A 23526-nucleotide genomic window follows, 5' to 3' on the forward strand; every position below is an offset into this window, starting at 1 on the left:
TTTATGTGATTGAAAACTAATTGTCTTAATGCTAAAATCTAATGGTATATAACAAATGACAATCCCAGGAATGCCTCCTCAGAAGTAAACTTCAGGCTGGGTTATTCCCAGGTGAAGATAGGATTCAAAATTTAGGACCCTTAAAAGCAGTTGGTAGTCAATAGGCTGCCATATTATCAATGTATGACACCTGTTGATTTCATGTCATTAAAATGCTACTGCTTTTATGGACCTATTGAAGGAGTTACTTATGTTTCCAATAAGCAATGGTTATATTGACTAATGACTGTTGTAGTTGTGGGGGAAACACCAGGCTTGGTAAAGTTGTCATAAAACCTCCATGAGTCTTGTGTAGTTGTGGCCAACACATAAAGGAAACTGTAACTGAGGAAAACCGTCTTTACACAATATAAATAATAAAACTGTTGAAGGACATACTCAGACAAAACATCTCAGTTTGAGTAGAAATAAGTAATCATTGAGATTTTTATCAAAAGATTTCTTCAAATTGAGCTTGTTTTCTGTAACTATATAGAAGTATTTGTATAATTTTATTAATCGCAACATGAAAGTGCTTTGTCAGTGCTTGCTTCTAAGACACTGAACTTTTCAGCCTAGTCAACAGCCCTTGGATTTCTTCACATTCAGGTCCAACTGTGCTATGGCTGTGGTAGCGGTGAATCTGGTTTGTCAGATGGTGGCATCTGCTGCAATGGCTTGGCTTATATTTACTCAGTTTGCTTACCAAAATATTGTGTTGGACTCTGGGCAAACTTTATTTACATTTGTCACATCCATTTAAGTCTTGTATTCTGCATTTCAACACAGAATGAAACTTAAAAGTGCTGGATAAATACCTTTATCATCTTTTGGCATTCAAATACAAGCAGATACAACAGACATAATATTGTCTACATATTTGTTCAATGTTCATAGTTCTAGAATGGTGGGGAAGACAAACTGCATCATATTAAGCAGAAATGTGGTTCATTATCTTAAGGGGCATAATTTAAGGACAATTGTTTTTTACTGATGTAGACAACTGCCTCCATTATTTGAAATACTGAAAGGGTCAATGATAGTTAAGGGAAATTAATCCTTTAATGATTTCATACTTGTTACATCTGAAATGAAAAAAAACATCCTTACCAGTCCTATGTTCTCTTTCCAGCCTCACCATCGCCTATTCTGCTTCTTTCAATGTGTGTTGTCATAACAGGTATTGAACTTGTCTAAATATTCTATGCCATTTTAGAGGAACTTTATAGCTTAAAATTCTATAGAAAATTGAACTCAGTGTCATTTTGAGGCAGAAAACTCAATTGTCACAGATTTTTTTCTAATTTTAAGTCTGTAATTTATGCAATAATTTCACTAGATGCTTATAAAAATTATAAAGTATTTATTTTACACAGTGGTTCAAACTAAGGAACACAGAAGTGCAAAAACAAAAAAAAGTGTTTCCCTCCCTGATTTGTGGTTACCAGGAATTTTTCCTTCTAAAAAAATTAATTCACCTGACAATATTTCTATGGCAGAATCTATTTTCATTTTTAAAAAAGCCATCCTTAGAAAATAGGATTGTATACAGAAATGGAATTTATATAAAATGTACATTTGTATTTAATGTTTTAAAAAACATTTGCACTCAATGTGTAAGTACTTATACATACAGCAGCAAAGCTTCAAAATAATTTTGAAGACAATTTTTTTATGGAGTGCTAATTTCCTTTACAAAGCTTATGAAAACAATTTTAGATTGCAATGGAAGAGAATTGTTCATTATTCCTCTTTGGGGAAAGTGTACAATACATTTGTGCTCATCCACATTCATATAGCAAATTCAGTTTAATAAGACACCAAATACAATATTTTACATTGCCATTATTTCCACATATACAGCAAATGTCCTAGGTGTCCCACATTTTTATAAACCTCTTGATCTGGTTTTAAAGGTAACAGTTTGTCTAAAAATCCATATATATATATATGTGTGTGTGTGTGTGTGTGTGTGTGTGTGTGTGTGTGTGTGTCTGTGTGTGGATTATAAATCCATCCAAATATATCTGTACATTTATGTGCAAATTCTCTTGGTGAAATAATAAAGATGAACTCCAAATTACATGATGTAAGTACCATCTTTGTAGTATTTCATGGATTCCATTTGTTTTGTCATTGCAAGGACATCATGGAACCCTGTACTGAGGCCAGACATATGCTGAAAATAAGCTTCTTTTTCCACCTGGATAGTCAAATTGTTAACACCAGAATCTTTGAGAACAGCTGATACCTAAACAAAAAAATGAACAGTTAAACACAAACATTAAATTTCCAGCAAAACTCTCTCTGAAGATAACTGCTCTTAGGCAAGAAATACTACTCTATCACCTATAACAGGGCTGTCAAACTCCTGGCCCATGGGCTGGATGCGTCATGTGCTGGCCATGTCCACCCGGCTTAGCAAAGGGGAAAAAGTCCTGATACTTGATGCTGCCATGACGTGAGTTTGACACCCAATCTACATTGTAAATCTTCTACATGTGAAAAAAATTTTCTTTAAAAGCTTCTTTCTGGGCAGCAGTGGAATGACTTGTTGTCTCAGCAAGTCTAACCTGGGATTCTACTTTTTCTATTGGTATAATATGCACAAAAGTGAATATTATACTACAGTGAAAGTACGTTGTGCCAGAGACACTGCAATTTCAAACAAAACTAGAAAAACAAGGGAAATGAATTTAATTTCCCAATTCCTACTGGAACTCTGCAAAGTTGTACTGATCAATCTCATCATCATTTTTTTTAAAGGAGGAAGGAATAGAAAAATAAATGCATTCCGCAAATGACATATATGTTACACTTAATTTTTAAAGGCAAAAAAAATAGGTATAGTGTTCCACAGTTCCATCCCTGTCTCATCTAAGTCATCTTATCACTACTACATCTGTTGGAAACTTCTGAAGGCTTGGAAATAACTTTGAAAATAAATAATTTCCAGAACAGTGGTGGGATTCAAAAACTTTTACCACCGGTTTGGTGGGTGTGGCTTGGGGGGGCGTGCTTTGCACTCATGCACATACTTTGCATGCATGTGCACGCCAAACACGCACTTTACGCAGGCGCAGAGGCGTTTGCACAGGCGCAGAGGTGTTCCACCTCATCTCCTGCAAGCTTGCACTCTCCTGGTCGCTTCAGCAGCTGCCGTGTGGCACTCTTCCGTGCTGCGCAAAGCAGCTGCGCTTCAAAAGCATAAGATAAAGGTGAGTATGGGAGACAGGGTGGGCAGGTAGGCCCAACAGCAGAGTGGTGGAGAGAACCGATTCTGTCTCTGTTGCTCATCGCCGCTACTGGCTTGGCAGAACCGGGCCGAACTGGTAGCATAGCACCACTGCCCCGGACCAAGATTGCCTTCAATAATGCACACAGAGGAGAGTTATATGCAAGACATGCTAAAATTACATCAGTTTAATCATTCTACTAATTGAAGGCAATGAACAACTTTCAGAAGATGTTATCACGAAGGTAATTTTACCATTTGGTTGTGCTATTGGCAACTGATATTTCACTAATCTAGAGAAAGTCATAAGTGTGAGAACTGAAGATTCATGAAGAATAAACATACTAAGATACCTGCTGTATTATTCTCTGTTCCATTACTTCTGACATTACTTGTACATGTATTGTGCCTGCCACCACATTAGCAGAGTGACACCAGAAGTGAGGATCTCTGTAGGAGATGACACCATCTATGTTCTGGATCTGTTAAAAAACACAGAATAACCAGTAATAAATATTCTGTTATATTGTCCAATATGATGTTTATCCAAAAAAAATGCATTTGTATGTTGTTATAGGCGTTATTACTTCTAACCTTTTCTAAAGCCATGTGCAGATCTTTCTCATGTTCTGGAGGCAGTCTCAACAAGAGTACTTGGCAAGCATCTTTTATTAGAGGGATAACACTGAGAAAAATCAGCGTAGCAATAAATAGAGAACAGAGTGGATCAGCTATCAACCATCCAAACTGTTGAATGAGAATTGTTGATATGATAACACCAACGCTGCCAAGGGTATCTGCCAAGACATGTAGAAACACTCCTGGAGTGGAGAAGGAAACACAGATCATTAATACACTTAGCAGTTAAGCGACATGAACAGCAGAGGTAAGTACTCCTATCAAGTTCTCTAATCGATCCATTTTAAAATCTGACATCTTAAGATACTTTTATGATCTATTTTTAAAAATTAATTATTACATTTGTATGCCACTCAACTCCAATAACTATGGATCGTTCCCAAGTAAAATAAAAAAAACAGTAATACAAATAAAGAATAAAAAGAATAGCAAAGATAACAAGAACTGGATAAGAATGAGAAAAAACAAACAACACACACACACACAATCCAGGCGAGTTTGCTACAGGCCTTTATCTTATATGTCATTAAAAAAACTCCCTTTTATGACTCTATAATCCCTTAATTTGGGATAGAATCAGGGTGACTGAATGGAGCTCAGTGTTTACTGGCCAGATGCCCTTCCTGAGGGATGCCTTTATATTATATGTCATTCTATGGTAAATAAAAACTGAAGCCATAAAAAAATCCATTGCTTTCTACTTACCCCTCATATTGGTATTCATACTGCCTCCTAAGGATCCATGCCCATGTCCATGATTATGAGTGTGCCCGTGGTCATTGTGGGAATGGCCGTGGCCATGACCATGGCTGTGATGGGAATGACTGTGTTCATGGCATCCTCCTCGAGAAGGCCCATGGGAATGGGCGTGGCTAAAGGCACAGATACCAACAAGGTTTACTATCAGTCCTCCAACTGAAACAGGCTGCATGAAGAAGAACAAAAGAAATCTTTAAACTTTATTCAATGCCATTAGCTATGCCTAAGAAAACAAAGAACCTCGCCTAAAGCAACCTCCCCAAGTCGTTATCCTCGTCCCATAGATTACAGAATTCTTAATGAAAACAGAATGAATATATTGCAATATAAATGTTTTGTATTCAGAGAATCATGGTGCTGACAACACTTAGGTCTTGTTATGTAATTGTCAGGAATAAAGAATCTCTTATATGGTGATGCAAAACTGCAATCTTTCACTCTGCACAACTAAGAAACAGATGGAAGAAAGAATGCAAGACTGTATGTTTACAATATTGCTGCATAGGAAATTCCTTAGCCGTGTACATTTACATGTTCACTGTTAATATTAATCAGAGTTTGATGCTAATTAAGATTTAGAATCAGCTCACTCCTTTAACTATGGAAATGATATATGAATATACCCCTTGGGAACTCTTAAAAGCAATGGAGCTATGGTCAAGCCTGATTGATTCATTCATTCATTTAATTAGTTTACAATGGACACCTAATCAAAATGCCTCATGTTAAAGTGGGTTAAATACATCATTAAAACAAACAAGCAATATAGGACTAAATACAAAAATAACAACACACTGAAGAATATGAAAAAAACATTCAAGAAGTTAGCAAATTGCCCTAAACCTCACACAGAAGTCTAATGTTGGCACTGGTTGTATGTCCTTTCCTTCTGTAAATGCAGTTTGCAGCCAAATCTCTACTTCAGAAGTAATTTAAATTTCAGGCCATAAGAGAAATGTAGATTAGATTCCATCTACCACTGTATCATTATGGCATCTGCCAACCTGCTTATGTCCCAAGTTTTTGTACAAGGAAGACAGAATTTAGCAAACTGTGAAACAGTTGCAAATTTTTATTATTCACATTCTTTTAATTAGGGGAAACCTGAAATAGATATCACAATATACAGTTCAGCCTGGGCAGAAAATACTGAATGGAATCAAGTATTTATATTTATATTTACATGAATGTATTTTTGTTTAAACATGGCAACAATTGCATAAATGGAATGAAGAATAATAGATTATTCTACTATTGTACATTACTTAAAAGAGGCTGATTATTAATATCCCCTGAGATAAGGCAGTATGTTAGATTAGGTGGGTCATGGGCGCATAATCAGACATGTATTCTTTACTTTATTATTCACATAATTCTCCAACTTTCATCTTGAGAATGCACAATTCTGAATCTTTTGACTGAGACAATGACAAGACACTAGGTTTTATTTTTATCTCCAAGAGGAGAAAAGAGCAAAACTGGTGCAATTTCTCTGCCATTACCAACAATAGAATAACACTGTCCATTTTTTTTGCTATGCAGAAATATGAAATCATGACACTTTATGCCCATTTCAGTGTTATTGCCACATAAACGTAAAAGGATGTCAATGGTCCTGGCACATAAAGGCTTTCTGAGTTGCCAGCCTGAGTTCAACACCTTTACCACCATTTTTTCTTTGAAGGAAAAGCACTGTTTTTTAAAAAAATTAAGGATGAAAATTTTGATGTCACCCAAGTGTAATTTATTTTCATTGTTATGGGAAACTTCTATGAACTTAAGAGCATCAGATATACTTGGAAAAGTGAATCCTGTTTCTACTGAATTTTAAAAATGCTTTAGAGCACTATATTTAAAGGTTATAGAAAACAAAGTTACCAACTTACAGTCAGCATATTTGTATCTATATCTGGAGGATCAACCAGTCTGGCCACGGACTCAGTGAAGACAAAGAAAGCTATTACCATGAGAAAAAGGCCGTTAATAAAACCTGAGAGAATTTCCACACGGCCAAACCTGCAATTGAAAAAACAAGGAATAAGACTATAGACAAAATATACTGAGCTGTTCTGAATATGCTGAAATTTCAAACTATTCTGAGAACCTAATATTTCAGATAGTCCTTGTTTAACAGTGCTAATTGGGACTTGAAAGTCCATCATTCTTTTTTTAACAGATTATTTTATTCTTAAAGTTAAAATACAAATTCCAACCTCCCCCTCCCCAAATACGAATAGAAAAGCAAACAAAAATAGACAGAACATTCAAAAATGTGTAGTAAAAAGGATAAGACAAAAACACATATACATAATTACTCCCCCTGGTTGACGGATGATAAATATACTGTAACAATATTTTATTAATTTTTCAAAAAAAAAAAAAATACAGTTGACCAGACTAAAAGTCTAAAAGAGGCTCAATCAGCATCCTAACCCAAGGCTTTGGATAGGAACTGGGTATTTAATACTTTCTGGAAAATTAAGAGTTGGGAGCAGTAGTCTTGTCTCTCCTTCTGATTTGTAAACCATGGCTTAAAAAAACTTAGACAATACATAAATTGTGATTATTCAAAAACAATATATCATTGTTTTACTTTAGTATAAACTGAGTCTTTTCATTATGTTTATTTGGTATAAGTTACCTATCTTTTAGTCTCACAACTTTGTTGTTATACCCTTTAAGAAATCTTTATAATTTATTCAGTATACATACCCATAGGAGAATATACGGGTTGCTTTCCATCTAGTCATCAGTGCTGCAAAGAGACCCATAACTAAAGCTGAACAGTCAAAAAGCATATGAAATCCATCCGAAATTAATCCTAGACTATTGGTCCATACACCATAAAATAATTCTATAAATGTAAAAGCCTAAAACAAATAAAAAATTAATGTTGTCTTTGAAAATGAAACACATTTTAATGTTACGTATCAAACTGATTACAAAAATTCATATCTAGTGGAGAAAAAAAGATACATATAGTACTCTACAAAGTATACTCAGGAAGAAAATTATATTCTGAATAAGCATTTCAAACGTTTGCTTTTATAAAAGAGAAAATTATACCCGAGAATGATTTCCATTTCACAACTATTAAAGCGAAGATGTAGAAAAAAGTTTTACTGCTTGTCTTTTGAGTCGTGGCGGGACAGTGCATAGAATGCAGTATTGCAGGCTAACTTGGCCCACAGCCAGGAGTTCGATCCTGACCAGCTCAAGGTTGAGTCAGCGTTCCATCTTCTGAGATCAGTAAAATGAGGACCCAGATTGTTGGGGCAATATGCTGACGTTTGTAAATTGTACAGAAAGTGCTGTGAAACATTATGGGGCATTGTATAAGTCTAGTAATAACAACAGCACTTAGACATATACTGGTTCACACTGCTGAACCAGTATATGTTCACAACCCTCTCTAGGTGGGTTATAGAGTCAGCATATTGTCCCCAACAATCTGGGTCCTCATTTTACTGACCTCGGAAGGATGGAAGTCTGAGTCAACCTTGAGTTGGTCAGAATCAAATTCCTGGAATGAATATTGAGTTAGCATGCATTACTGTGCTACTGCATCTACTGTAAATGCTATTGCTATGGTCTTTTGCCTTTTAGTAATTTATCTAGCTTTGATAAGAATAAAACAATCCGCTGATCCATTATTTCTTTTCATCGTGCAATTTTTTGTCTGAACATTTAAAATGCAAAGCGCAAGACAGGATCAAAAATGTTTTTAACAAGGCTTTTAACAATGGTCGGGCAATGTGGCCAAGGAAACAGCTAAGAAAACAAAATTTCCAAGAGGAAACAAAAAGTAAGTGCTACTCCAAGTCAATCAATTGTGCACACTGAGGTAAAGCTCCTTCTTGTACAGTTTTAGCCGTTGCAATTTTTGGGTAAGACAGCATATTCTGGATTTTGGGGTACAAAGTTTGGATGAAGCTGATTGCTATTATCTAGGAACATACAAAAGTAATGGAAAGGAATCAAACACTCTTTCTTTAGTGTTTCCTTCCCTCACCCACTTTATATCATATGAACAACAATGTCTCGTGACGTATCACCGAATGCTTTTGAATTTTGTCATCAGTTTCAAAAGCAGCTGCCCCTTCAGATTAGTTCACAAGTCATTTACATAGTTCTGTAGAACACTGCCATTAGTTTTACTGCTAACTAAATGGATGACTTAGATCCTTAAAGATATATACGTTTTTGTGAAGTTAACATTCGTAGGAAAATGCAGAGAAATAAAATTAGTCTCTGATTGCTAGGAAACTTCTAAAAAATGCAGTCCTTATACACAAAACTGTTTTACCAAGTTATCTATAGAGCAACTGGGGTTTCCTTGAGAAGCTTTCATTAAGATGCAGCCTTTTGTCTAAAATTGTATGGCTGGACTATATGATCAGTGCAGGCCCTTCCAGAGAGATTTACATTAAATGGAGGGTTCTGTTTTATTCTCAATGCCAAATAAAATAAAGGAATTTCATATACTGTATTTCTCTTTCATACTCACACAGGGCTAACTATTTTAAAGATAAGCTTACCAGATTTAGGCATAGAAAATAAAAGATCTGCCTTGAGTCAGACTCCTCAAGAATTTGCTTCAGTGATTCTTTAATAAATCGAGGCAAGGACTGAGAGCTGTGTTGTAAAGCATCACCCATAAAATTGTACAGTGGTATTCCTTCTGGCGAATAACCAATAAGAGTGCCTTTCTGCCCTTTCCGTGTTGGGGAGGAAAGAATATTGGCAGCTGAAAAGAAAAAAAAAGGCCACTTGAAATACAAACACATTTTTAAAAGTGTTTTTTCAGAGATTCTAACTATTCAATATCAGTTCAATTTTATATCATACTAGGCATTTAATCATTTGATGCTTAGGGTGATATTCTTTGTGTTTCAAGTTAAGCCTCGTGATGGTATTGAATTGATTGATTGATTGATTGTATGTGGCCACCATCTCAAATGAGTCAGGATGATGAACAATATTAGAAAGATGAAACAAAAACGTAACACAAAATTAAAATACACAGCAGCTGAGAAAAACACAATAATTAGCAAGGCCAGGAGATGGGTCCAAGTACTAGATATCTGTCTTTTTAAAAAATTAAACAATAACTAATCATTCAACTTCCATGGATTGACTAGCAAGAAACCTCAAATTAAAAAAACCAATCTATTTCTGCAATTTATTAACCAAGGCAGGATTTTCAAAGAAGATAATTCATGCAATTTGATAGGTACTGTTATAAAAAATGAAGCAAAAAATTGCTTTCAAAGAAAATCTAGAAACTCCAAACTTAATAACTTTGTCTTCATACAGCTACAGAATAGCCAACAGGGAATGCCTTTCTGCATGTGTTCACAATTTATGTTCAGAACACTTAGTGTAACTTATTGATTTACTTTAAAATGAACAATGCAGTTCTCTGTGAACCAAATCTCTATAGTAGCATTAGTGATGATTTACAGCTAAAAATTTCAGCACTGTATTTGGGGAAAAACATTGCATTTTTTGATATCAAGGTCTTTTATCAATGCATACAAATGTCCTGAGCAATATTTCACATTTTTTTCAAAAGAACAGTCATACTTACATAATATAAAGAAAATGGTACTGACTACCACTCCTCCAGATATAACATGCTCTGTAGTTTCCTGGTGTGCTGGTTTGTTCATAGCACGAAGATGGCTTGTTATTGGATGTGTCCAAAAATTACCAAAAATTAAAGCACTAATGAAAATGAGAAAGGATCCGTAACGGGCACATTTTGATACTTCCATCTTGACACAACACATAGATTCTACATAGAAGTCCAAAATTATGACAAAAAATATTATACTTAAAAAGGGCATGATGAGGGAAGGCCATGATTCTACTTTGCTCTGCAATCAAAATATGCAAATATGTAAGTACAGGCAGTAATATTTAAACATTTAAATATTTATACATTATTGAACAAATTTATTTTTCTTTACTTTTGAAACATACAAAAATGAGCATTGTTTATCAACACATTTTATGATTTGAAAACAACACTGTGCAGTCAGGATTGCTTAACAGTTCAAGAATAGCTAAATACAGTATATTAAGATATATACATATATACCTATACTTATACCTATACCTCTATCTATCTATCTATCTATCTATCTATCTATCTATCTATCTATCTATCTATCTATCTATCTATCTATCTATCTATCTTTGGTTATTCGGGTTTTCTCCCACGTAAGATTGGAAGTATCTAGGCAACGTTTCGATGAAGTCTCATTCATCATCTTCAGGCTTCTGTCTTCGGCTCTTGTGTGGCCCTCCAAACCCGCCCTCATGAACAGATGAGTACCTAACATGAAGAATGACGCTACCACCACACTTCCACGCAGAAAGCAGACTCACACCCACACAGAAGATGAGACATGACCACGGACCAGAAGCCGCACTGCAGCTGCATCACTACCCACTTCAACCCCCTCCGAGCTATACATGAAGCAAACTGACACCCACCATGAAGATGCAGCACAACCACGAACTCGAAGCCAAACAGCAAGATCACAGCTCACCAGCTCAAATCCCCCAGCAACTAAGACTAACCTGAGCACAACCAAGCCCCCACCTGAACAGAACACGCCTCCAGCCAATCAGAACACGGCCAACCCCCCAACCAATCAGAACACAGCCAAAACCCCTACCAATGAGAACACACCCCCACCCAATCAGAACACAGCCAAGCCCCCACCCAACCAAGTCAGACCCCCACTAGCAGTTAAAAGGAAGAAGCAGCTGCAAGCTCACATCACTGAGAAGCACAGAGCCGAAGACAGAAGCCTGAAGATGATGAGACTTCATCGAAACGTTGCCTAGATACTTCCAATCTTACGCAGGAGAAAACCCGAATAACCAAAGATCCACATACTAATACCCGCGAGAACCTCAGAATCTCTCTCTCTCTCTATCGTAAGAAAATATCGTGTGAGATCAGATTAAAATCCCTGAGTACTGTTGAGGTACTCCCATTAGGAGAATGAGCGCATATAGGGAGACGTATTTGAGAGTAGTGTTTGAATAATACACACACAGAACACAGATACACTGTACAGTAAATGTAAGTTTTTCCTGCCAGAAAGGTAGCAAAGTTCAAAATAGGCAGTCCAAAGTCATTCACAGGTTAAATCAGTCAATTAGAAGAAATGGAGGAACAGCAATACTTTTCAACAGAAGGAAAACTCACACTCTCTTCTGAGACTAAGACTAAAACAACCCAGGTTTCTGGCTCCATCTTATGGCTGTTTGAGAAACCACACCTAATTACAGTTTTGCATTTTCTTAAAAGATACAGTTTTAAAATGTTTATCCCGGTTTATATATTTCTAACCCAAATAGCTGTTAGGTGACTCATATTCCTAACAAGTACAACATTCATCTCCAAGAATTTACTCTAGCAATCTCTACAGTACTGTGCATCACAGTAAATTTAGAATTGTAATTGATCAGCTTTCCAAGTAGAAAGCCAGTTTGGTAGGTAAAGTATCAGTCTAGAAACCAGGAGATCATGAGTTCTAGTCCTGCTTTAGGCACAAAATCAAGTTGGTGAACTTAAGCCAGTCATTCTTTCTCAGCCCTAGGAATTAGGCAACAGCAAATCACTTCTGAAAAACCTTGGCAAGAAAACTGCAGGGACTTGTCCAGGCAATTCCCAGAAGTCAAGAATGACTTGAAGGTCAATTTTAGCCTGTTAGATTTATAAAAATATTTAAGGAAAAGGTAGCAAAATTCATAACATTATAAAGACAATGTTCTTAAAGATAGCAAGAAATTGAATTAAATTGATGTGTTTTTTTAAAAAATGAAAGTGAAATTTGGAGTGGTGAAAATCAGCTGTAATTTTGATGTCAGTTTTAGAAACAAAGTCGACTATAGTTGCATTTCTAACTTCTGTAATTGACAAAGTAAACATAATAGAAGAGCCATGGTTGCACAGTGATTACAATTCAGGCTACTTCTGCTGATTGCTGGCTGCCAATAGTTTGGCAATTCGATTCTGACCGGCTCAAGGTTGACTCAGCCTTTTATCCTTCTGAGTTTGGCAAAATGAGAACCTAGATTGTTGGGGCAGTATGCTGACTCTGGAAACCGCTTAGAGCAGGGGTCGCCAACCTTTTGGACCTCAGGGACCACCAAACTCATAATTCTAAATCCCGCGGACCACTAATATGAATTTTGACTGACAGTGGCTTGCTGACATTTTCCCAGAGTCTCTCCAGAAAGCAGCAGAGACCCTGGGAAAATCCCCGCCAAAGTCTGCAGGAAAGTTCCCCACCCTGTTTTCCTTCCGATTGATCATTTATTCATTTATTTATTTGAGATCGCAGGATACCATCTCCAGCTCCATTCTCTGGTTGGGGAGCGGGGGGGAGAGACTTTTGGCTTCATGCAAGGAAAGCAGCAGAAGTCTTTCTTTCTCTCCCCCAAACTCCACCAGATATGAGTGTTTGCCAGTGCAGCCTCTTGGAGCAGGATGCCTTGCAGGGACCCAAAACTCATTTCTGGCAGAGTTTGGGGGAGAGAAAGAAAGACTTTTGCTGCTTTCCTTGTGTGCAGCCAAAAGCAGAAGAAACAAGAAGCAGAAAAAGAAGCCCGGCGCGAGTGGGGCAAGTTCCCTCTCTCTGCCCTTTTCCCCTCCCCTCACTACCTCGTGTTGTTTGCAATGCAAGCAATGCAAGCCTTGCAATGCGGGGCATGTGGGCAGCGCGGCCTTGTGTTTCTGTGCAGCCTGGATTAATTGCTTTGGGGGGGTGTTTTGGGGGTGACATTTCTCTGCAGACCACCAAAATTTTCTCATGGACCACCAGTGAGGGAGAGGGCTGTAAAGCACTAAGGAGCAGAATATAAGTGCTACTGCTATTGCTAGCATTCACCTGTTCCTTCATAATTTCATCTAATGACTACTGTAGTATTCTTTGTGTCAAACTGTGACACACTGCAGGAACTGCCTCTTCAAAACCTCTTTTCCTTATCCTGAACAGAATGTATCAACATGGTCCTGCTTTGATTGCCCCCCTCCTACCTTTACGCTGAAGGAAATGATACAGATGGGATAGTCAACTAGGAGGTGCTTCTATTTTACCCATTTTGTTCCTTTCTCTTTGGGAAATGAGAGAAGTGCAAAAAGCTACTTCTTCTAGAGAACATGTTTCAAGATGAAACTGCAGAACTTTCAATCCTTTGGGGAAAGGCATGGAGCAAACAAAACTGCCTCTCTGAGCGTGAGGGCTTGAAGATTGACTGCATTAACAAAGGTGACTTAGATATAGTGTTTTAACATCAGAATGCTCCTTTCTCTTTAATAGTCAAGTGATGCTAATTACCTCTGTTGTCAGAGACAAAACAATCACCCAAGGACACAGAAGGAAAACTGAAACAAGATGTGATAATGATTGAAGGCGTTTGGCTCCACCAATATCTACTGAGAGTTTTCGGGAAGCTGTGTGAAATCCAACTTTACAACACAATGCTAATACAAGCAAGATTACTCCACCCTACCAAAAGAAAAAATGAAAAAGACTTCAATTAGCACCCTAAAAAACAAATGCTCAATATTCCTTTAAGTATATCTCTAGTAATAAATACCACATTACATTTTTCTCAGAAAGCAGAAGAAAAAAATACATATAAAATTATTGGCAGCCCCAGAAATTTGTAAACAATTGATAAAATCAATGCCTACAGCTACACCAAGTGATATCCAAGTTTCCAGTTTCCTAAATACAAGTCCTCTGCTACCTTATCACACTGCCATTATGATACAAATACACAATAAATTATTGCAAATTGGAGGCCATTAAATAAAAAATTATTTGTCAATGCTGTTGCAATACATGTAGTCTTTCTTCTGTGAAGCTACCCTAAGTACAATGGGATTTTCCTCCAAGTAAAAGATGATTGTCCTTCATCTACAAAGATACTTACATTTAAGGACTGTGCATATCCAAAAAAGTTAAATAATTTTTTTAGCAGAAACTAATAATAGTACTTTTTTAAAAAATGTTTGCTAATAGTAACCAATTAGAAGAATTAAATCAGTTACTAACTTTTCAATAGTTCATACAGCATTTACCTTATGATCTGCAACTCCTAAGAAAGTGATGACTGTATAAAGCATATGGGTTAGAGCACTGTCGTGATGTCCTTCAGCTAAAAAATTTGAAGTTAAGGAAAATTCTGCAACAGGATTGTATCCCTCTCTCATTCAGGCATACATAACATGAACATTCTGATTTGTATTAATTACTTTCTTAAAGAAGTTAAATGAAAGAAAATCCTTGTAAATGAGTTTAATCTGATTTTTGAAGGATAAGCTAAGCAATACTCAATCACAAACAATTGCCTTACAGGTGAAAAACAAAGGAACAAGTAAGAGGATTTTTTAACAATCTGAGCAAATATTTTGGAATTGTTTTGTTCACGGTATAATTTTCCCAGATCTTTTTTTTACCTTTTAGGGTTTTTGTAAATGTTGAAGTTACATGACTTTGTTAGCTGTTTATGACTGTTATTTCTTTGTTAATTGGTTGATAGCTCTTAAAAAAACCTAAATGATAAAATACACACATTGGAAACATTATTAGAATGCATATGCAAAAATATAAATCACCATTTTCAATCTAATGGGAAAGTTTTCAAAGTGAGTTAGAACTTTTACACTGAAACCTTGTTTTACACTATCTGTAACTTTTACACTATCAATTCCATCTTGTTCCTTATTTGTTTTATTCTTACCAAAGGTAATGTTCCATAGCCTCAAACAGAATGCATTTCTATTAAGAACCTAATCTGTAGACATGCCAAAAATCTGGATCTTGATTTAGTAAGAAAGCTGGCTCATTATATTGCAGATAGTTAATGGTCTCTGAAGGAGAATTGTGTGCTTTATGTTCTTAAGGGGGAATAATTGTATTCTGTAATAATTATTTATGGGACCAACTTAGGAATTCTCCAATGTGAAGAAATTATACTTTAGATTCTCATTTTACATTCCTGGTCAACAGAGTTGAGCAATTAATAACCCAGATACAATTTTACTGACTGGACTTAACATTTTTGAGAGGCTGTGGTTCATAAAGTAATAGGGTAGCATACAACAAGCGAGCACTACTATTTTCAGGGTGTTTGCAGGACTTTTAAAAAAACTGATCTAGATAATCCTTGTGTTAAGACGGTAATTGGGATTGAAATTTCTATCAACAAGTACTCTGGTTACAAAAGGGATGACATGTGACCACATCATTTAGCAACAGCAATCCCTGTTGTTATTAACCAAATCTCAACAGTCACGATAGAGCCATCTTGATCCAAGCAAGTCCTGGCTTGGTCTCTTTTGAAACACCCTTACAGGTAGGTTGCCAAGCACCCAAATTTTGTTCATGTTGACTGCAGGTGTGGCCATAACTTTGGGAACCAGACATAAACTACTATTGGTTCAGCAATGCCATAACTTTCAATAGTTGCTGAACAAATGGTCATTATGTGAGGACTACTTCTATACTTATTTCACTACTGTTTTCAGCTGTTACCTGTCACAAGATGTCGGAAAATTGTGCCTTCAGCAACTATGGTGAGAGAGGGTTATGATCATGGTAACAGCTGGTTTCACAAGCTACATGAACCCTTCTGACTTATCATATGTTCTTGGACTATAAGATGCACCAAACCATAAAACGTACCTTGGTTTAGAGGAGGACAACAAGAAAAAATAGTTTTTTGCCTCTGTAAGTCCAGTTTTTGCCCTCCCTGGTGCCCAGAAGCACTCCGCGGGCTAAAAATGGCCCCATTTTTGGCCTCCCAAAGCCTCCACATGTCCCATTTTTGTCCTCCCCAGCATCCAAAAGCACTGCAGGCCAAAGGCGGGCCCTTAATAAACAATAAGCATTGTTATATATAGGCAAAGCAAACAAATCAAACAAACCCTTAGTTCTGTTCATTATTACATTAATTTACAGGAGTGAAAAAGGTATAACTATAGTTTCCTTTCTCATTAATGATTATTTTTCAAGGAAGAAGAAAATTAAGAAAATTAACTACTTTTTAAATAAAAACCAACATGCTCTAACATACCACAGCATGCTATTACCTAACCACTAATGATGCTGTTACGCATTAGCAAGTTTATTTCAGAAATAGTACTGTAATTCAATTGAGCACAATTTCTAACTGAATAAAGTACTTCATTTTTTTTGCAATATGTTAACACTCATTGAAATTAAGCAGCTAGTAATTTTTTTTCTATTATAAAACCAGAAAGGATACGGTGTTCTGCAATTTTAGCCATGAGATCATCATTGTCAAAAAGCAGCAGACAGATCACAGCAATTATAAAAAATGCCACACCTCTAGTCTGGGGGAAAAATGGAGAATCGTGTTGTAAAAGGAGACAAATATTATGAATAACTTCTGGCAACAAGAACAACAAAAGATAATATGAAAACTTATTACATAAAGTTTTTTGCAAACCAAATGATACCTTTGCTGGTCCTCCTTTGGAACTTGTGAACAGGACACTGAGCAATGAAATGACAACTATATCACTATGTTCAAAAATCAACACAGTTCTGCAAAAGAAGAACATAGCATGTACTTTTGTAAGATACCAATATGAAAACCCGATGCTCAAACATTCAAACAATATTCTGGAATTCTTTCTACCAACATAATCAGAACAGTTGTTGCAGTACCATCTCATTCTTCTCTATAGTTGGGGGTAGGGTATATAGTATGTCTTCTGCTGAATTCTGCAAGGTCCAACAGAAATAAAATTTTGCCTCTCTCTCTGGTTCAATGATGATCTACATATTAAGAATTCCATCTATATTTTCTCAATATTACACTTAAGTAACCTTGCACAGAATACGTACAAGTCCTACCCTTAAAGAAATTCCTTCTCCATCATTAAATGGATCAATTTCTGAAAAGAGAGGTATAGGATTGCACTGAAGGGATGGGTCTGGGATAACATAACTTTTGTTTAGGCTAGAATAAAATTATGAATTCTAGACTTAATGTTTCAAACTGGTGTAAGAAAAAAAGTTAAAGCTTCTCCAAGAGTTATAATGCGGGTTTTAATTCACAATCCAGGAAATCAATGCTACAATCCTGGATATTTGTGGCACCTCAGTCTGTTTTAAGATATTGTACTGTAACCTTTTAGTTTAGCTGTTTACTATTATTGTGACTGGGTTCAAATACTGCTAATTTGAGCTGGCTGGAATGGAAGTTTTATTTGAATACTTGTGATGACCCAGGGTGGGATATAAAACACTGTCACAGAAAACAGGTGAAGCCTCTTTTATTCCTTAGTTTGCTTCCAAGCTCCAAATATCTTTAATGGAAGACAAATAACCTCCCACACAGTTACATGAAGAAGGAAAAAAGCAACACAAACTAGGCAAGATAAGGGCTGTAGGATGTCCACAGATAACACACACTGGGAAGGACGCCAAACTCAGAGATAAACTATAAACTAGAGATATTTACATAATTTATTTCCAGCGTTTGCCAGTATGCAGGTCCCAACTCTTATTCAGTTGTCACACCTGCAGCCCATGAAGAGGATTAAGGCCCTCTCCTCCCGTGAAGACCATGCCTCTCCCTTATCCTCTCCCTCCTCTGTGCCCTAGGATGGATAGGGGATGGGCCTGGGTCCTCCTCTGACTGCTCAGCTGGCCTCTGCCCTTCCCCAGCCTCCTCCACAACCTCCGGAGCTACACTTCCACTCCCTGTTGGCTGTTCCTCCTCTCCCTCAGAGTCAGTCTCCACCAGGGGCATGACAATACTTCTGTAGGACTGGAAAAGGTTAACCTAAATAAACACGATTTGTACATCACATTTTTCATGAATAAATCCACAATATATTTACCTTAGTGGTCCACACAGAGTAAGGCCAAAAAACCATAAGAATGATATTATACAACCAATAACAGCATGTTTAATTATTTTGATCCACTGGAAGAAAAGAAAAATGCATGAGGATTCTTATACTCAATTTTGAATCCAAACCATTCTCTTAAAAAGCACACCCAATGTTTTGTTAGATTATTTAACTCTGAAATACACAATTCCATAATTCATATTTAAACAGTATAGTAAAATTGCAGAACTATAGAACTTTGGAAGCCACTTGATGCTTACTAAACTCTCTTTTCTGCAGTATCTAAAGCTCTATAGGACTACAACACCAAACTCTACCATCCTGGGAAAAACATATACAGGTGAAACTCGAAAAATTAGAATATCGGGCAAAAATTCATTTATTTCAGTAATGCAACTTAAAAGGTGAAACTAATATATGAGATAGATTCATTATATGCAAAGCAAGATAGTTCAAGCCGTGATTTGTCATAATTGAGATGATTATGGCTTACAGCTCATGAAAACCCCAAATCCACAATCTCAGAAAATTAGAATATTACATGCAACCAATAAAACAAGGATTGTACATAGAACAATATCGGACCTCTGAAAAGTATAAGCATGTATATGTACTCAGTACATGGTCTGGGCCCCTTTTGCAGCAATTACTGCCTCAATGCGACATGGCATGGAAGCTATCAGCCGGTGGCACTGCTGAGGTGTTATGGAAGACCAGGATGCTTCAATAGCGGCCTTCAGCTCTTCTGCACTGTTCAGTCTCATGTCTCTCATCTTTCTCTTGGCAATGCCCCATAGATTCTGTATGGGGTTCAGGTCAGGCGAGTTTGCTGGCCAATCAAGCACAGTAATCCCACAATCATTGAACCAGATTTTGGTGCTTTTGGCAATGTAGGCAGGTGCCAAGTCCTACTGGAAAATGAAGTCAGCATCCCCATAAAGCTCGTCTGCAGAAGGAAGCATGAAGTGCTCAAAAATCTCCTGGTAGACGGCTGCATTGACCCTGGACTTAATGAAGCACAGTGGACCAACACTAGCAGATGACATGGCTCTCTTGATTTCCACAGACTGTGGAAACTTCACACTGGACTTCAAGCGTCTTGCAGTGTGTGCCTCTCCATTCTTCCTCCAGATTCTGGGTCCTTGGTTTCCAAATGAGATGCAAAAGTTGCTCTCATCAGAAAAGAGGACAGGTCTGCTTTTCTTTAACCCAGGTAAGATGCTTCTGACGTTGTTTGTTGTTCAGGAGCAGCTTGACAAGAGAAATACGACATTTGAAGCCCATGTCCAGGATCCGTCTGTGTGTGGTGGCTCTTGATGCACTGACTCCAGCCTTAGTCCACTCCTTGTGAAAGTCCCCAACACTTTTGAATGGCCTTTTCCAGACAATCCTCTACAGGCTGCAGTCATCCCTGCTGCTTGTGCACCCTTTTCTTCCACACTTTTCCTTTCCACATAACTTTCTATTAATGTGTTTTGATGCAGCACTTTGGGAACATGCAACTTCTTTTGCAATTACCTTTTGAGGCTTTCCCTCCTTATGGAGGGTGTCAATGATGGTTTTCTGCACAACTGTCAGGTCAGCAGTCTTTCCCATGATTGTGATTCCTACTGAACCAGACTAAGAGAACATTTAAAGGCTCAGGAACCCTGTGCAGGTGTTATGGCTTAATTAGCCAATTAGAGTGGATACTTTGAGCCTAGAATATTGAACCTTTTCACAATATTCTAATTTTCTGAGATTGTGGATTTGGGGTTTTCATGAGCTGTAAGCCATAATCATCTCAATTATGACAAATCACGGCTTGAACTATCTTGCTTTGCATGTAATGAATCTATCTCATATATTAGTTTCACCTTTTAAGTTGCATTACTGAAATAAATGAACTTTTGCACAATATTCTAATTTTTTGAGTTTCACCTGTACAATTGGTTTCCAACTGAAATAAGCATTATGCCATTCTAATTCCACATGCTATGTTCTGATCTATACATATACACAGCTAGTCTGGACACTTTAACAATTCCTTTAAACAAGTTTGCATAAACATGATCAAAGTTCTACAGACCTGATGCTTAGTTACTGGTTTTCCAGAAGAAAATGGTTTTTGAATCAAAATTGTAAAAAATGCAGATCTGTAAAAATACAAAATCTTGTTAGTCAATTATTGCAATTTAGAAAAAAAAAAGACCAGTGCCTGCATTATATTTATATATCCTGCAAATTTGGCTATGACATTTTAAAGCATTCATTTGACAGAATAAGACAAATCCATCATTTCTAATCTGGAACCCAACAAATCTTATTTCATGTAGGAAAATATGGATTTGTAGAAAGCTACAGGAAAACAGCATTTCTGCATTATTTATGTATTTATTTCGACATACTTATTTAAAAGATATGCAGAAATAAATACATCTGCAACATTTTTACTAGCCAATTAACCACACTCAATTTGCAAATGTATTTCTTTTGACAATAGTCTCAACTCTAAATTGATGCTAATTATTTTAGCAAATTACTGTTGCATACTTTTTGGGATAACATTCATTTAATTACAGACAATGATGTGACTGACTCCAACAAGTGACTAGAGATGGCAATGAAAAAGAATTAAAATGAGGGAGTATGCTTGGTAACAGTGGACCATAAATTTTCAACAGTCCTCAGGAAAGATATTTGGATACAAATGTTCCAAAGGTGCTTTTTCAGAGCTGAAGAAGCGTATTGGATGAGAAGCAACACATCTTCAAAGAAAAACAAGAAAGTCCAGGTGCCTCTTGAAAAAGCATCTTTGGTACAGCTATGACCTGAATGACTGAGAATCTCCATAGGCATTTAGATACAAAACAAATGATAATAGCAAGTGCTTTGTTAAAAATAATAACAAAAGTCAACTCACCCAAGTTTTACAATGAAGATAAATTGTACAAGGTGAACTACTTTCAAGAGATCATAGGATTCAAACAATCCTAGAGCCTTCAAAAATTTAGTTAAACATAGCAACACTATATATTTAGTCAGGCTGAAAAGAAGAAGAATAAAAAGTTAAATGCTAACTTTTCAAGCAAGGCTATACAATTATGTAAACATAATTTTAAGTTAACTTTCAATGTATCAATTCTAGAATTAAAACTACCATAAGGCCATAATTTTTTTTTACTCCTAATGGAAAAATAAAAAGTAAGACAATTTAAAAGATTTAATTATTTAACTGGAATATATATTTTAACGGATAACTGCATAAAATGGTTTCTGATCTATAATGCCCAATGGCCAATCAAACATTTAAGGTGTAAAATGCCAAGAGAACTAAATGCACCTATGTCCTTATTTATACTCTGGAATTATATAAAATAAGCATAATTGTATTATCCATGATGCATTTGTTGCTCAAAATACTATCCCATTATTAATTTCTCTGCTTTACTGTAATTTCTTTAAAACAAAAGATGGATCCTGGATTGGTCCAGTGCAGTACTGCTAATAGCAAACATTTACTACTAGTAAATAATATATCACCTGCATATTTATTGCTTTATAGTCCAATACAACAATTTAATATGCATGCATAAGTTACATAAAAGCAAGACACTCAAAACTGTAAGGAACTAGTTGACTTTTACAATAATAGGCTAAAGTGACAGATTAAAAATGAGAAACTGATTCAGTCTCTATGGTTCAATATGTTCAAGTATGATTTTAATACAGGAGATTGAGGTCTGTCCAGGTTACCATCTAATAATACATTAACTTTGGACCAAAAAGCCTCCTATGGGGATTTTGGAAAAAAAAATATGGGAAGAATCCAAGGATAGGCTTGATTCCACTATATCTAAGTCACATACTATCTGCTGGGGTTTTATTGGGGCTAGGTTAAATAAAATTGGTTTTGACAAACAAGACATTTTAAAATTGAACTTTGAATCTGGCTCAGTGTAAGCTTTACTACACAAAAGTAGTTCAGTGTAAAAGAACTATTGCTATTCTAGATTAATAGTGATGTATGACTAAAGGAAATTGTGCATCTGTATCTTAAATCGGGGAGCCAGTTTTTTGTAGTGATTACGACATCAGGTTAGAAAAAGGAAGCCTCGGGTTTTGATCCAGCATTAGGTACAAAGCCCAATTGGGGAAGCTTCACTTAGCCCCACCAAGAAGACTATGGATAACCATTTTCGAAAATACCGCTTAAAAGTTGCATAGCCTCCTGTCTCTATCTTTAATAGTTTTGCCGAGAAGAAATCTAGCAGGTGTCGGGTAAAACAAAACGTAACCACAGGTGGGAAAGGTGCTTGTTGTCCCCTTCTGTCGCTTTCATCGCAAGGAATAAAGAACCTCTGATGAGGATGCGGGGCGCAAACTGCAAAAGCCTAACGGGGCTTCCCCCTGTTGTAGCGGAACGACGACTCTGTCGCCGAGGCTTCCGTAGAACGACCTGGCTGAAAGCCTTTGACTGCTGCTCTACAAAGAAGACGATGCCTCCACCTTAGCCAGGCTGCAGGAGGCGAAACTCTTGCCAAAAGACCTTTAGTCCCATCAAAAAAATAAGAACCCTCTTCGCAGGCTCCGCCTGGACCCGCTCGCCTAAACACTCCCAGGACGGTCAGTTACCGGGCGCTGGGCACATCCACAGGCCCCAGCCGCCCGCCTCTGGCCAGGGCCTCGCTGCTGCTCCCGCTGAACTTTTCTTCCATTGCCGGCTTTCACGCCCGGCCTCTTCAGCCGCCGCCGCCGCCACCTCCGCCGCCGCGGGGCCTCCTCATCCTCTCCGGACCGAGGGCCAGGTGAGCGAACAGGTAAAAGACGACCCGTAGCAGGCCTCAGCCCGCCGCGGAACAGGAAGAGGCCGCTGAGCTAAAAGCCACGTCCTCAGCAGCAGCCGGAACTGCAGAGAAGCGGAAAGGGAAAACGGGGACCGGAACCGTGGAGACAC

General features: G+C 37.1%; 1 protein-coding gene across 1 annotated transcript; it reads right to left on the reverse strand.

Moving 5' to 3' along the window:
* Window positions 1-1382: 1382 nt before the first annotated feature.
* On the reverse strand, window positions 1383-23470 carry SLC30A5 (solute carrier family 30 member 5). The gene is made up of 16 exons (XM_087927198.1): window positions 23205-23470; window positions 21493-21615; window positions 20659-20725; window positions 18579-18664; window positions 17187-17274; window positions 16973-17060; window positions 14784-14860; window positions 14035-14205; window positions 10263-10551; window positions 9211-9419; window positions 7385-7542; window positions 6559-6688; window positions 4619-4838; window positions 3869-4095; window positions 3628-3756; window positions 1383-2290 (listed from the first exon to the last, which is right to left on the reverse strand). The coding sequence occupies exons 1-16, from the start codon at window positions 23285-23287 to the stop codon at window positions 2120-2122; spliced, it is 2316 nt and encodes a 771-aa protein (XP_087783324.1). The 5' UTR covers window positions 23288-23470; the 3' UTR covers window positions 1383-2119.
* Window positions 23471-23526: the final 56 nt, after the last annotated feature.

Source organism: Pseudonaja textilis, chromosome 2 (assembly GCF_049901715.1).
Source record: "Pseudonaja textilis isolate UNSWEBS1 chromosome 2, rPseTex1.2, whole genome shotgun sequence".
In the NCBI taxonomy this organism is placed as follows: Eukaryota; Metazoa; Chordata; class Lepidosauria; order Squamata; family Elapidae; genus Pseudonaja; species Pseudonaja textilis.